The sequence below is a fragment of the Budorcas taxicolor genome, chromosome 11, assembly GCF_023091745.1.
Source record: "Budorcas taxicolor isolate Tak-1 chromosome 11, Takin1.1, whole genome shotgun sequence".
NCBI lineage: Eukaryota > Metazoa > Chordata > Mammalia > Artiodactyla > Bovidae > Budorcas > Budorcas taxicolor.
This window is the reverse complement of record NC_068920.1, coordinates 48795692-48808631: the sequence shown is the minus strand read 5'-3', so window position 1 is coordinate 48808631 and position 12940 is coordinate 48795692. Positions and strand designations below refer to the sequence as shown.

Here is a 12940-nt window from a genome sequence, read left to right as displayed (position 1 = left end):
CCTGCTGTTATTGTGGTTTTTGTTACCTCCCTGAATTGAAAGGGAGCTCTGGCCATAGACAGTATCTGGTCCCTTTCTGCGTCCCCAGCATCCATCCCCCAGCACAGAGCAGGTTGAGTCAAAGTTATGTGGAGGCTCATGTCAAGATGCTCTGAAGAAGATCATCCTGAACATTCAGAGATGAACTGTCACTCCCAGCTGGTGTTAAGATTTTTAACAGGCTGAGGTTGCTCAAAAATAGACTGAGCGCTCAGGCAGGGCCGCGTGGGCGTGGTGGCTGGGGCCGCATGCCCTGCGGGTGGTGTGGGTCAATCATCAGGGGACACCCTCAGATTCCATGATACCCATCTCCTCCTTTCTCAGGGGCCCTCAGCCTGGGCAACCAGCGGGCAAGGGAGGGGCAGGGATCACCCCATCCCTACCCTTTTCAAACGGGGACCCACACACAGCCCCGTCTTCCTAAGTGAGAGTGTTTCTGGGACTCCTCCTGCCTGGCCATCCTGCCCTTCCCGGGACATGCAGAAGGCCCCAGCAAGCCTTGATGCAAATAGTGCTCAATTTCCCGGGCTAAAATTACATCTTGAGTCAATTTTCATAAAGTGCAGTGACAGATTTAGGTGCTGGGAAGATGGAGCTTTCTCAGAAGGCATTAAAATGACCCAAACAGTTAAAATCAGCTGGAACTCAACAGCCAGGGGCTGCGAGAGCAGCTTTCATCCTTCTGCGGCCTTATGCAAACAGGGGGGTTTGGACCCTGCCTGGAGAAACTGCTGTGCCTGCACTTGCCACCCTCCGGCCATGGTATGCGTATCTCTTGGCCAAGATCCAAGCTCATGCAGGGACATTTTGCAATGAAATGTGGAGCCATGCGAACGGGTTTGTGTTTACCAGGGAAAGCAGTCTTCCATAGCAGGGGCCACTCCACAGAGGTGGGTCTGGATTATTCTTTAACTTCTCCATTCCTGATATTTTCCTCTGCAGGTCACACAAAGAATCAGGCAAAGCAGTAGGGCCTTTGATGTGTTTGAGGGAAACATCCCTTCTCTAGAAGTAGCTTGAAGCCTGTGTCCCCGGGTAGCCCATCGACAGAGCTCTGCCACCGTCGCCCCTGAAGGCTGGACGTGGTGCTGACGGATCCTATAAACAGGATCAGCCTCCTCTCTGACATTCTGACCCTGTGAGCCAAGCAGTCCTCAGTCTGATGGTCATGAGCTCCCTTCAGCTGCCTCTCCCTGTAACACCCGCAACACCGCCTGAATGCCAGCCTCACGCATTCGCTCGCTGTCTGTCTGTCCAGTCTCTGTCTGCCCTTCCCCACCCTGCTCTGTGCCTGGGAGGCCAACGTGTCTGGACTGCATCAGCAGCCCCTGCCCCGAGTCTCCCAGGAGGTTCCCCCAAGGGAGGTGAAGGCAGGAGAGCAGAGGGTGGGGAGAGCGAGGGTGGCCGGGCTGAACTCGCACCTCCACTGAGGGCCCTGCCCCTGCAGAGAAGCTCCCCTGGGGTTCCAGGAACCACCCCCACCCTCCCCTTACCGCCTCGGGCCTGGAGAGGTCCCACTGTTGCCAGCCTCTGCGATTCACCAGCCCTCCTCGGTTTCCTTGAGCCCCGCACACTCCTTTATAAATAGCCTTTTATCATATGTCTCGACCACCCAAGACCTAGACTGGCCTGCTTACTCCCGTCCCCTCCAAGCCTGTGCTTTCACCTCCATTTTGTTGTTGGGCCCTTGCAAGCACCGTGTCTCCCGGCTTCACTGAAACCCAGCTTGACTCAGCTCTCCCAAGTGGATGCCCCCGCTGTACTGGGGTCGAGCACCCCGATTCCAAAAGCTGAGGCCAGTCCCCCTCCTCTACAGGACGAGGAGGGTGAACCCGCTGAGCCTCAGAGTTCCTTCCAACCCACAGTCTCCTCTGCTCCCTGTCAAGCACCCCTTAGAGAGGTGACTGGCGTTTAGGTTCCAATTCCATTAAAAACCCGAATGACACTGACTGTAACGTTCTCTCCTCTGAACTCCCGTTCTGTTCTCATCAATACCTCTCATCACATCCTCCTTCCGCATTATTCATGCACGGGGATCTCCCCTTCCAGGCGGAAGACTCCCCGTTCCATCTGTGTTTTTGGTGAAATTCTTCTTTTGGCCTGTCTCCCTCTTTCCCTCAGCACCTCATGGATGTTTCCTATTGTAAATATTGACTGAAGAGGGACCAGTAAGGCCCCACAATCTGGCCGATGCTGTACAATAATATTTACCGAACGATGACTACACAGCAGCCACATTATATCCACCCTGCCCTACAGTCATCTCAGGCCTGTGAGGTCGGTGTTATCCCCGTATTATCTCCATGTGTGGAAACACAGAGGCTAAGAAATTTGTTCCAGAGAGGGCTGGAGCCAGGAGTGAATGCACAGGTGTATCTGACTCCAAGGCCTATCTCCTTTCCTTCGTTTCATCCTGTGGTGCGTATGATAACAAGATGCAATATGGATACTTCCCTATCGGTTCAATCCTGTCAGTCCAATGGTTAAGACTCCGTGCTTCCAGTGCACAGGTTCAGTCCCTGGCTGGGGAATTACTATCTTGCATGCCCCAAGCATGGCCAAAAAAAAAAAGATGCAACGTGGACAACTGGGGACCCTGACCCAATGAGACAAGCCTCATTACAGACTGTAATTAAGGGTTCATGGAACAGCGCTCTTCTGAAGAGGCCTTTCCAGACTTTCCTGAATGAATCACTGAGATGTTAGGACACTCCTGCTCTCTGTGAAGCTCCGCCAAAGGCCTCAAAAGTAATGAGTTCATTTAGGCTAAACATTTCCCCTGCAATCTGGTTTAGACTTTAACTGGTTTAGAGTCTTGGAGAGGGCAAAAAGTCAACAATAGCCCAGTCCCTGGGGAAATATTGCCCATACATTTTATGGATAAAATTTACCCACTTCGGCCACTTGCTTCTGCCAAATCTGAAGGAGGGAGGAGCAGGGAGCACGACAGGTGATACTCCGTCCAGTCCACCAAAGAGGAAGCAGTTCATGACTTCCTCCAGAGTTCATGACTAAGAGTCTGAATTACTGAAGCTTTACTGGCCTGGCAGTCCCCCATTCTCATCAAGCCACTGGGGACCCCCACCCCTGTGAGCTCTTGGTTTTTTGACTTTTTCTTCTCGTGCACCTTTCCCTTCCTTCCCTCTTGGCAGGCCCCGGGGGCTAGACCTGTGTCCCTCTGCTCTTTGAAGCTGCCTCTGTCCCGTTAGATAGAGCGCCCGCCTCTCTCAGTGGAGACCCCAAGCCGAGTGTCTATTCAGAGCCCCGGGCCTCCTCCCTCCCTGTGAAGGGCACAGGTGGGGCTGCCAAGGTCAAACCCCTCTCATCCCATCCTGGATCCTCTTCAGATCACCAGGAACGAGCTCAGTGTGCACAATACAAAGACCACGGGAAACCACCTCCGGATAAATTCACCCCCACATCCTCATGGAGGTTCCACCCCTGCAACCATAGAAGAAAACATTCTTCACCTCCCAGACTTTCACGCCATCCTTGTTTGGCTAGAGCCTCTTCTCCACGAGTAAGGAGGTCTGCTCCTTCTTTGCTCAGACAGGAGCCAGGGGCTACTACGACCCTCCCCCTTGGCCCGTTCCCCCTTTTATCCTCTGCACCTGAAAACCAGCTGGCATGGAGGGTGTGAGGGAAGAAGGAAGCAGAGTTAGGAAGGGGACAAAAGCTGCCACGTTCTTGCTGGCCTCTGTCTGTCATCCGCCTCTTTTTCCTAATCCAGTCACTCCTCCAACAGCCATTTGTTAACACCTACTGGTTTTATGGTTTATACTGAAAAATGATAGGGAGGCAGGACTTCCCTGGGCATCCAGCAGTTAAGACCCTGAGCTTCCAAAGCAGGGGCTGTGGGCTTGATCCCTGTTTGGGGAACTGAGATCACACATGCTGTGGGGTGTTGGGGGGGAGGCAGAATTAAGCAGGCAAGGGCCTATGTGCTGGAGAGGTTGTGTTAGGTAGGTAGAATAGGGAAAAGGAGTCCAAAATGGCGGTGGCTAAAAGACAAGGAAGGTCAAAGGAAGGCCCGAGGACCAGAGTGAAGACTTCAGGTAGAACAGACAGCACTCCTGGCTAAGCCCAATTTGCATAGGGCAGGCCCAGGGGGAGGGAAAACATATAGGAGGAGGAGCCAAAGCGCTGTCTCCCTCTCTCTCCCGCGTGCGTGCGCTCTTTCTCTCTTTCTCTCTCTCTCTCTCCCTCCCTCCCACGTGCGCTCCTCCACTCTCTTCTCTTCGAGTCTTTGGGTTGGCATGCCCTCACGCTTCGAGGATGGATTCTCCTGCCATCTTCTAAATAAAATAGAGCTGTAACACTGATTTGCCTAAGAGCTACAACACGGTTTGTCCAAGACCCGAGAGCTGTGACGCGCCGAGGGCTTTAACGTCTGTCGCTCCGAATCTTTGTTGTGACGAGACGGAACCAAGGAGCACACACCCGCATGACATACAAAGAACCGAGGAGCACATACTCGCCTGACAGTTGAAATGGTAGAGCGGGTAGCCAAGGGAAGGCCTTGATGGGGTGATGTCTGAGTCAAGCTTTGAGGGAATTGTGGAGGGGCCACATGAACGTCTGGGAAAAGAGCATCTCGAGAGAAGGAACAGCAAGTGCAAAGACCCTGAGGCAGGAGGAGGCAGGCATGGCTGGAGTGGAGGGATGGAGGGGATGGGCAGCAGGGGATGGGTCAGACAGCTCAAGGAAGTCAGACCCCATGGGGCTTGGTGGGCCACCACAGAGACGGCGGTTTTGCAAGAGCTGCTGGAGGGCTCCGACCAGAGGAGGGACAGGGTTTGTCTTGGGTTTTAATAGGATTCCTCTGGCTTTTGGGTGAGGAATAGACTAAAGGTATCTAGCACCCATCCACTAAAGTCTCTGTGATTCTTGACAGTAAGCCCTTCAAGTCTGCCCTCTTCCTTAGAGCCCCTGTCACCAGGAGCAAAAGACACTTGGACTCTGGTGGGACAATGGAATTGAAACAAGGCTGGACACGTGCTCATCCTGAGTTATGGCAGAGCTTGGAAGTCAGACTAAGGAGTTGGGAGTTGATTCAAAGCAGAGGGGAGTCACCTAACTAAAGCCACGCTCACTCACATTAGTCAAAAACCCCAGGAAAGCCGCTGTGGCGGCGACTCAGTGCTAGATGCTGTACCCATACCTCAGGCCACCACCCTGGTGGACCAGGACTCCCTGTCTCCCGCCTCAACCGGGGCTCCCTGAGGACAGGAACTTTCTCACCACCTCCAGTCTCTTCCTGCACCAGCAGGGATAAGACTCTGCGTGTCTTACTATCCTCGGGAGCTGAGATGCTGGAGTTGGTAATAAGTCACCAGGTGGGAGGACTCCAGAGTTGGATGAACAGACAGACAGACCATCAGGACAGGCTGGTGTTTCCAGGGTGGGAGCGGGGCTGTACCTACCTCCCGCCACTGCTTGTTCTCCATCCCTTGAGTATACATGACGCATACTGTGAGGAGAGGAGAGAAAGAAGGGTTAACGCTCCATGCCAAGAGGAAGATGTGCGCCCCAGATGGGGAGGGCTCTGGGGGGTCAAGCACCTCAGGACACTCTGTCTTGGTTAGCCTTGTTGGGTCTGGGCAGGGCCGAGGTCAGCTTGGAGTCGGGGGCTAGAATATGGGGGTCTGGGAGGAGGGTCAGGGCCACTCCTAGGCCAGAGCAAGTGTGAAGTGTGAGGCGGGTGGACAGGTGGGCCTGAAGGAGGACTGAGTGGCAGAGATGTGGCAGGAGGGGGCATCTGAGACTTGCCTGTCCCTTTAGAGCCCAAGGCGGCCTCAGCCCTATTGTTACCATCAGCCCCACTTTCCTGATGGGGAAACTGAGGATCAGAGGAGGCCAGTGATCTGTCTGAGGTCACATACTTGGGCAACATTGCTTAGAGCTAGAACCCTGGGCTCCAAAACCAGTGCTCATGCCCCTAGGCCACAGACCTTGCACTGGTTTCCCTGGGACTGAGACCTTCTGGCCCCAAACACCCTGAGCCCTCCCCACCCGCTCGGTTGTGTTGAGGTTTCGCATCCTCCCGCCCCACCAGTTCTCTTTCTGCAGACGGTGTCGGTGAAACATGAGACAGCCCTGATGTACAGGAACAGTGCCTCGTACATAGTAAGCACTCAGTCCTGGCTCCCATGTCGGCCACTGGAGTAGTCCTAATGCCATTGTTAGCAAAAGAAACCATAAACAAAACAAAAAGGCAACCTGTGGGCTGGGAGAAAATATTTGCAAACAATGCGACCCAACAGGGCTTAATTTCCAAAATATACAAACAGCTCATGCAGCTCAATAACAAAACAAACAAGCAACCCAATCGAAAACTGAGCAGAAGATCTAAACAGACATTTCCCCACAGAAGACATACAGATGGCCAACAGGAATATGACGAGACGCTCGACGCTGCTTATTATCAGAGAAATGCAAATCAAAACTACAGTGAGGTGTCGCCTCACACCAGTCAGAATGGACATCACAAAAAAGCCTGCAAGCACCAAGTGCTGGAGAAGTTGTGGAGAAAAGGGAACCTCCCCACACTGTTGGTAGGAATGTAAATTGGTGCAGCCACCGTGGAACACAGAATGGAGGTTTCTTAAAACCACAAAAATAGAGTTGATGTAAGATCCTGCAGTCCCACTCCTGGGAATATATCTGGAGAAAACTCTAATTTGAAAAGATACATGCACCCCAGTTCATGTACTACAGCACTATTTACAACAGCCAAGACATGGATACAACCTACATGTCCATGGGCAGGGGAATGGATAAAGAAGATGTGGTACAAATATTCAATGGACTATGACTCAGCCATAAAAAAGAATGAAATTTTGCCATTTGCAGCAACATAGAGATGGTCCTACTGACTGAAGTAAGCCAAACAGAGAAAGACATATATCATATGATAACATGTATTGTGGAATCTAAAAAATTATACAAATGAATTTATACAAAACAGAAACAGACTTACAGACACAGAAGACAAATTTATGGTTACCAAAGGGGAAAGGTGGTGGGGAGGGATAAATTAGGAGTTTGGGATTACCACTATATATAAAATAGATGAGCAACAAGGTCTTACTCTAGAGCACAGGGAAGTATACTCACTATCTTATAATAAAACATGGAAAAGAGCAAAATAAACCAAACACAGTGCAGTTGTTATTGTTGCTACTGTTACTACTGTCAGAGCAGGACTTACGTGGGTCAGACTTGGAGAACATGTCTTTGTCCAGAAGGTTCCTGAAAGATGGGGAGAGCGCAGGAGTTAGCACAGCCCCAGGATCCCAGGGGATTCAGGCTGTTACTGAGACCCAGAGGCAGCCTCAGGCTTGGCTTCAGGCAAACAGGAAGCAGGAGGCTCCTTCTGCATGGTTTCAGTTCAGTTCAGCTCAGTTCAGTTGCTCAGTCGTGTCCCGACTCTTTGCGACCCCATGAATTGCAGCACGCCAGGCCTCCTATCCATCACCAACTTCCAGAGTGGTTTAGTAGGGCTCATTAGAGCTGGGTGGGCCCATGAGGTTGCTCAGCTCAGCCTTCCTAGGGTGCTTGGTGCTCCCTGCCTCTCACCCCCACCACCACGCACTCCTGTGGACCCTGGTACCCTAGCTTGCACAGCACCTCGCTCTTGGGCCAAATCCCAACTTGCCCAATGTTCTGAAAATTCTGTTCTAGAAATTCTCCTTTTACCACTTCTCTGTCTCTGAAAAAATAAAACAAAATCAAGCCATCAAAAACTTCTCCATTCACTGTTCCATTCTCCCAGGGCTCTACTTAGAGCCAGTGGACTCGACCATCTCCTCTGTGCCTGTGGATTAATTAATGACACCTCCCAGGAGATGCAGACTCATTTGAACAAGGTCCTTCGGTGATCAAGGCCAGAGCTCACACATGGCTCTGACAATCAGACTTGAAGTCACGCAGTAAGATGATGGACACAACAGGGGATTCCGTGGTGCTCTCATTGCCAGGGTTCAGTCCCTGGTTGGGGAGCAAAGCTTCTGCCAGCAACGCGGCATGGTTCACAACAACAAGAAAACATGATGGACATGGAGTTTGGGGGCAGAGAGACAGGTGTGGATCCCACTCCCACCCTGCCTCTGTGCAATCACAGCTTCCACTCACTGAGCCCCATGTGCGGCGCCCAGTGCTGGGCAAATATTAGCTCCCAGTCCTCTCAGGGTCCTGCAAGAGTCAGTGCTGGGGAGGCAGGATCCCAGCTAACAGGGGCAACTGGGCAAGGACGTGCCCTGCACGTCTGGCGTCCCTCGCTGCACAGTGACCTGCGGCCGTCCTTGTGCAGGACACAGTGTGGCCCGACGGAAACTCAGTCTCCGGCCGGGAAGTAATTCCACCTCTCTGGGCCGGTTTCCTCATCTGTACGGTAGAGAGGCTCGGCCTTCCCTCCTTCCTCAACCCTCAGAGTTCCCATCCACACCCCTAGTTTCCTCCTGCTTCTCTTCCAAGGGCTCTCCCAGGTGGACAGGGTTGCAAATAACCAGGGAGTTGACACTCCCCGGGGCAGCCTTCAGCCAATGCTGGGCAGGCGTTGGGGCATCAATGCCCAGTTTCCTCACTCCCCGCCCCCCGGGGATTGCTCTGTGTCCCACACACCCCCCCAGAGGGGCCCACCGGGAGACCTGCTCCTTGAAGACCCTTGTTGACTCGGGCAAGGGCTTCACTGTTGAAGGGTCTTCCTGTGAGGCCCCCCCAACCCGCCCACCTGTTGGTGCTACTGACTCCTTCCTACACTGCCCTAGAGTCCTGCTCTGCCCTTGCCGACCACCTCATCCATGTCCCACCTCCCTCTCAGATGTCCCTGGGGTCTTGTCATCCCCCTTCTCCACTCCCATGCCCCATTCCCCCCAACAGACCCCTTGCACCCTTTCCCCAGAGAGAAGAAACCACAGACACTGGGCTACGTGGCTTCCTGCCAGCCAACTCCCAGTATCAGGGCTGGATTATCGGTGATCAGATAACAGATAAACCTTCAGGATTATCCCTTCACCTTCTCCCTGAGGAGGAGGGGACTGAGGCCCAGGGAGGGACAGGGCGTGGTGAGCAGTGGTAGAGCCAGAGAGGTCTAGAAGGAGACCTTCCCCCAAGTCACCAACACTGAAGCCATCAGCAGAGACAGCCTGTCTGGACACCTCGACCCACAGCCAGCACCACCCCCCACTCTGAGGTGGGAGCCCGGGACAGACGGACAGGCGCAGCAGCCTCCTGGTGACAGCACGCAGCATGCTCTGCTGCCAGGGAGGCCCAGACTGTGCTGGTCCATCATTCCAGCTCTGGTTCCCAACAGACTCCCACCCTCTGCTCCAGTCTCTTCACTCAGGGGCCTCTCCCCGAAGGTAGCTACCCTGCTAGCTCTCCAGGACCCCAAAGGCACAGAACCCCTCTGCTGGCCCCCACTGGCCCTTTACCAGACCTGCTCCCAGCAGCGGCCACTTTGGAAACCATCTGATAAACCTCCCAGTCCTCTGCAGTGAGCATCAGCTGAAACGACACGTACAGGCGGCTCCGAAAAGCTAGGCAGCAGGAACCACAGGTAAGACACCACCTATTTTGGCTCAGAGGTTAATGCATCTGCCTCCAATGCGGGAGACAAGGGTTCGATCCCTGGGTTGAGAAGATCCCCTGGAGAAGGAAATGGCAACCCACTCCAGTACTCTTGCCTGGAGAATCCCATGGACAGAGGAGCCTGGTAGGCTACAGTCCACAGGGTTGCAAAGAGTCAGACACGACTGAGCGATTTCACTTTCTTTCCGCACTGAAGTGGGCTGATCTGTTCCCAGGTGGACCCCCCTCTCCTCAGTGTGCTAGGTTCAGGGCAGGAGCGTTGGTCTGGAATTATACAAAATGCCTAAATTCCAAAGATGACTCTGTGGCAGTGGAACCTGAGGTGTGGTGAGAAGCTGGAAAGTCATAAAGAAGATTGGGGGGTGGGGGAGTGGGGGGGACTCTTCTTCTCAAACAAGTGCTGAGATTTATCTTTGAATTCTATAATGAAGTTCTGTAATTACATAAAATCCTAGAATGTTCAAGCTAGAAGGGACCTCAGAGGTCACCTTTTCTAATTCCTTTATAAATCAGGAATGTGAGACTTGGAGAGAAGGCAACTGACTTCTAGGTATCCTTCAAGTTTAGTTGGAACTCAGGTTCAGTCATGTCTAGGTGAGAGAGAGAGTGAAACTCTGGATTCCAGCTTGCTGCTGCTGCTGCTGCTAAGTCGCTTCAGACTCTGTGCGACCCCACAGACGGCAGCCCACCAGGCTCCCTCATCCCTGGGATTCTCCAGGCAAGAACACTGGAGTGGGTTGCCATTTCCTTCTCCAATGCATGAAAGTGAAAAGTGAAAGTGAAGTCGCTCAGTCGTGTCCGACTCTTCACGACCCCTTGGACTGCAGCCTCCCAGGCTCCTCCGTCCATGGGATTTTCCAGACAAGAGTACTGGAGTGGGGTGCCATTGCCTTCTCCAGGATTCCAGCCTAGATATGGGCATATATGTGTGTGTGTGTGTGTGTGTGTGTGTGTGCATGAACGTGAAAGAAAGAGAAAGTGACTGAGAGAAAGAGACACAGATACGGAGTTTTATCTTCCAAGAGAAGCAGATGGGGCCTGTCTGGGCGATGGGGATTCTCCTGGTGAGCGCACCCAGTTGCACTAAGAAATAGAACCCCGCCACCTAGCTTCGGTGGCTCCCTGCCCAGGGACCTTGGACTGTCACTGAGACTTAGGGTCATCCTGGCCATGGCCCTGAGGGTAATGCAAACCTGCTTCCCTCTGTTCTGTTGAGATTATCCTTACCCTCCTTCCAGAAGCATTCCTCTTTGTTCTAAACTCTGCCTTCCCTGGACAGTGACTGACAACTATTTCTTCAGAGCTTTCTCTGGCCTGTACTGTGCCATTCTCTGGCTTGTAGGACCCATGACCATACTCGGCACAACCTGGACTTCAAAATCAGGGTGCCTCTGTCTCCCACGCTCCAAAGGGTCGCAAAGAGTTGGACACGACTGGAGTCACTTAGCACACACACACACTGTCTCTCACATGGGGCAGCGACCCCAGCGCTGCTCCAGGCCAACCCAGCACTGGACTCAGAGTAGGGCCCTGGCAAATTGGGTGGATGAAGGAAAACCAAAAGGAATGGCCAGATGGGTGAGCGAGGCTCTTGTCTCCCCACAGGGTCATGCTCAGGGTCGGCCCCTGTATTTCCACTTAGCTGCAGAGCCTGATGGTTAAGTGTGTGGGCTGCAGTCATACGAGCCCGGTTCACATCCCCCCCCGAACAAGTTACTTGGCTTCCTTGTGCCTCTGTTTCCCCATCTGTAAAATGGAGTTATAAATAGCTCCTCCTTTAGAACTGCTGTGAAGCCCTGGGACATAGTGAGGCTCATCAGACAGTTTAGTCATCATCGGCCGGTGCTGAGCACAGCAGTCACTCTCCTGGCGAGCGCTCAGGTTCACTTCATGACAAAGGAGGGACAGGAGGAGCGACACAAGCCATTTCTACACTGAGAGCTCCAGGAAGCCCATCCCATCACCTACATCCCCAGTTTCCCCCTGGGGCTGATGTACTGAGACCCCAAGGCTCAGACATGGTGAGTGACTCGCCCACAGGCACAGGGGTAGTAAGAAGCCATGGGGTAAAAATACCAGATCTTCTACCATGAAGCAGGGCTCAAACTGCAAGGACACAAAGAGACCAGACCACAACTGCTTTTCTCCAGTCTTTGGCAAACTCAAAGAGACTTTCTTTCCAACAGGCAAAATTCATTTTTTTTCCCCAAAAGCATAAAATACTTCAGCTGTCCAAGCTGCAACCTAAAGCTTGGCTCCTTTTGTTCCTTAAATCAAGGTCAGGGAGCCGAGGCCAATGCTCTTTCCCTCCCCGCTCTCCTCTCAGAATAATTTCTGAAACAGTTGCAGGAAGGATGACCATGCTCTGGGCGGTGAGGGGCGAAGACCCCAGCAAAGACAGAAAGGCCAAAATGAGAATTCCTGCCAAGTACTAAAGGACAGAGCCTGAGGGTGACACCCCAAGGAGGGGCTTGAAAGAGTCAGAATAGAAGGTGAGGCTCTGTAGTCAGAAAGAGGAAGAGACACAGGGAGTCTTTTCTGAGGAAAAGCAGCAATGCCGCCAGGAAGCTACAGTCTGAGAGGGGGACACAGCCCTGCCCTCAGGAAGCCCCATCGGAGGGGAAACAGTCTTGCCTCAACCAGCCTGAATTTGAGGAAGCACAGCCCTCCCTCAGGCAGATCAGATCTGACAGCAGACAGAGCCAGGTCCTCAGGGAGCCCCAGTCTGAGGGGAAACACAGCCCTGCCCTCAGGGAGCCCCAGTCTGAGGGGAGACACAGCCCCGCCTGAGGGAGCCCCAGTCTGTGGGGAGACACAGCTCTGCCCTCAAGCAGCCCTATTTGAGCAGAGACACAGTCCTACCCTTAGGGAGCCCCAATCTGAGGGGAGACAGCCGTCCCTCAAGGAGCCTGAATTTGAGAGGAAACACAGCCTTGTCTAGCGGAGACCAAATCTCAGAGGATACTGAACCCTGCATCAGGGGCCCCAGTCTGAGGGGAGACACAGCCCTGCCCTCAGGGAGCCCCAGTCTGAGGGGGTGGATACATTTCCTCTGAGCTAAATTGCTGGGTGAACTGATTATCACATCTTCAATCTTTAAACAAAGTCTATGGGTTTCCTAGGTGTCTCAGTGGTAAAGAATCAGCCTGCCAATGCAGGAGACCCAGGAGATATGGGTTCAATCCCTGGGTCAGGAAGATCTACTGGAGGAGGAAATGGCAACCCACTCCAGTATTCTTGCTTGGAGAATCCCCACGGACAGAGGAGCCTGGCAGGCTATGGTCCATAGGGTCGCAAAGAGTCGGACACA

General features: G+C 53.1%; 1 protein-coding gene across 1 annotated transcript in view; it reads right to left on the bottom strand.

Annotated features, from left to right (window-relative positions):
* CPNE5 (copine 5) overlaps positions 1-12940 on the bottom strand; it is a 99570-nt gene that overhangs the window by 76811 nt on the left and 9819 nt on the right. The window contains exons 2-3 of the mRNA XM_052648476.1: positions 7250-7290; positions 5463-5509 (exon numbers count right to left, since the gene is read on the bottom strand). Of these exons, the coding sequence (XP_052504436.1) occupies positions 5463-5509; positions 7250-7290 (88 nt within the window). The remainder of the gene's footprint in view (positions 1-5462; positions 5510-7249; positions 7291-12940) is intronic.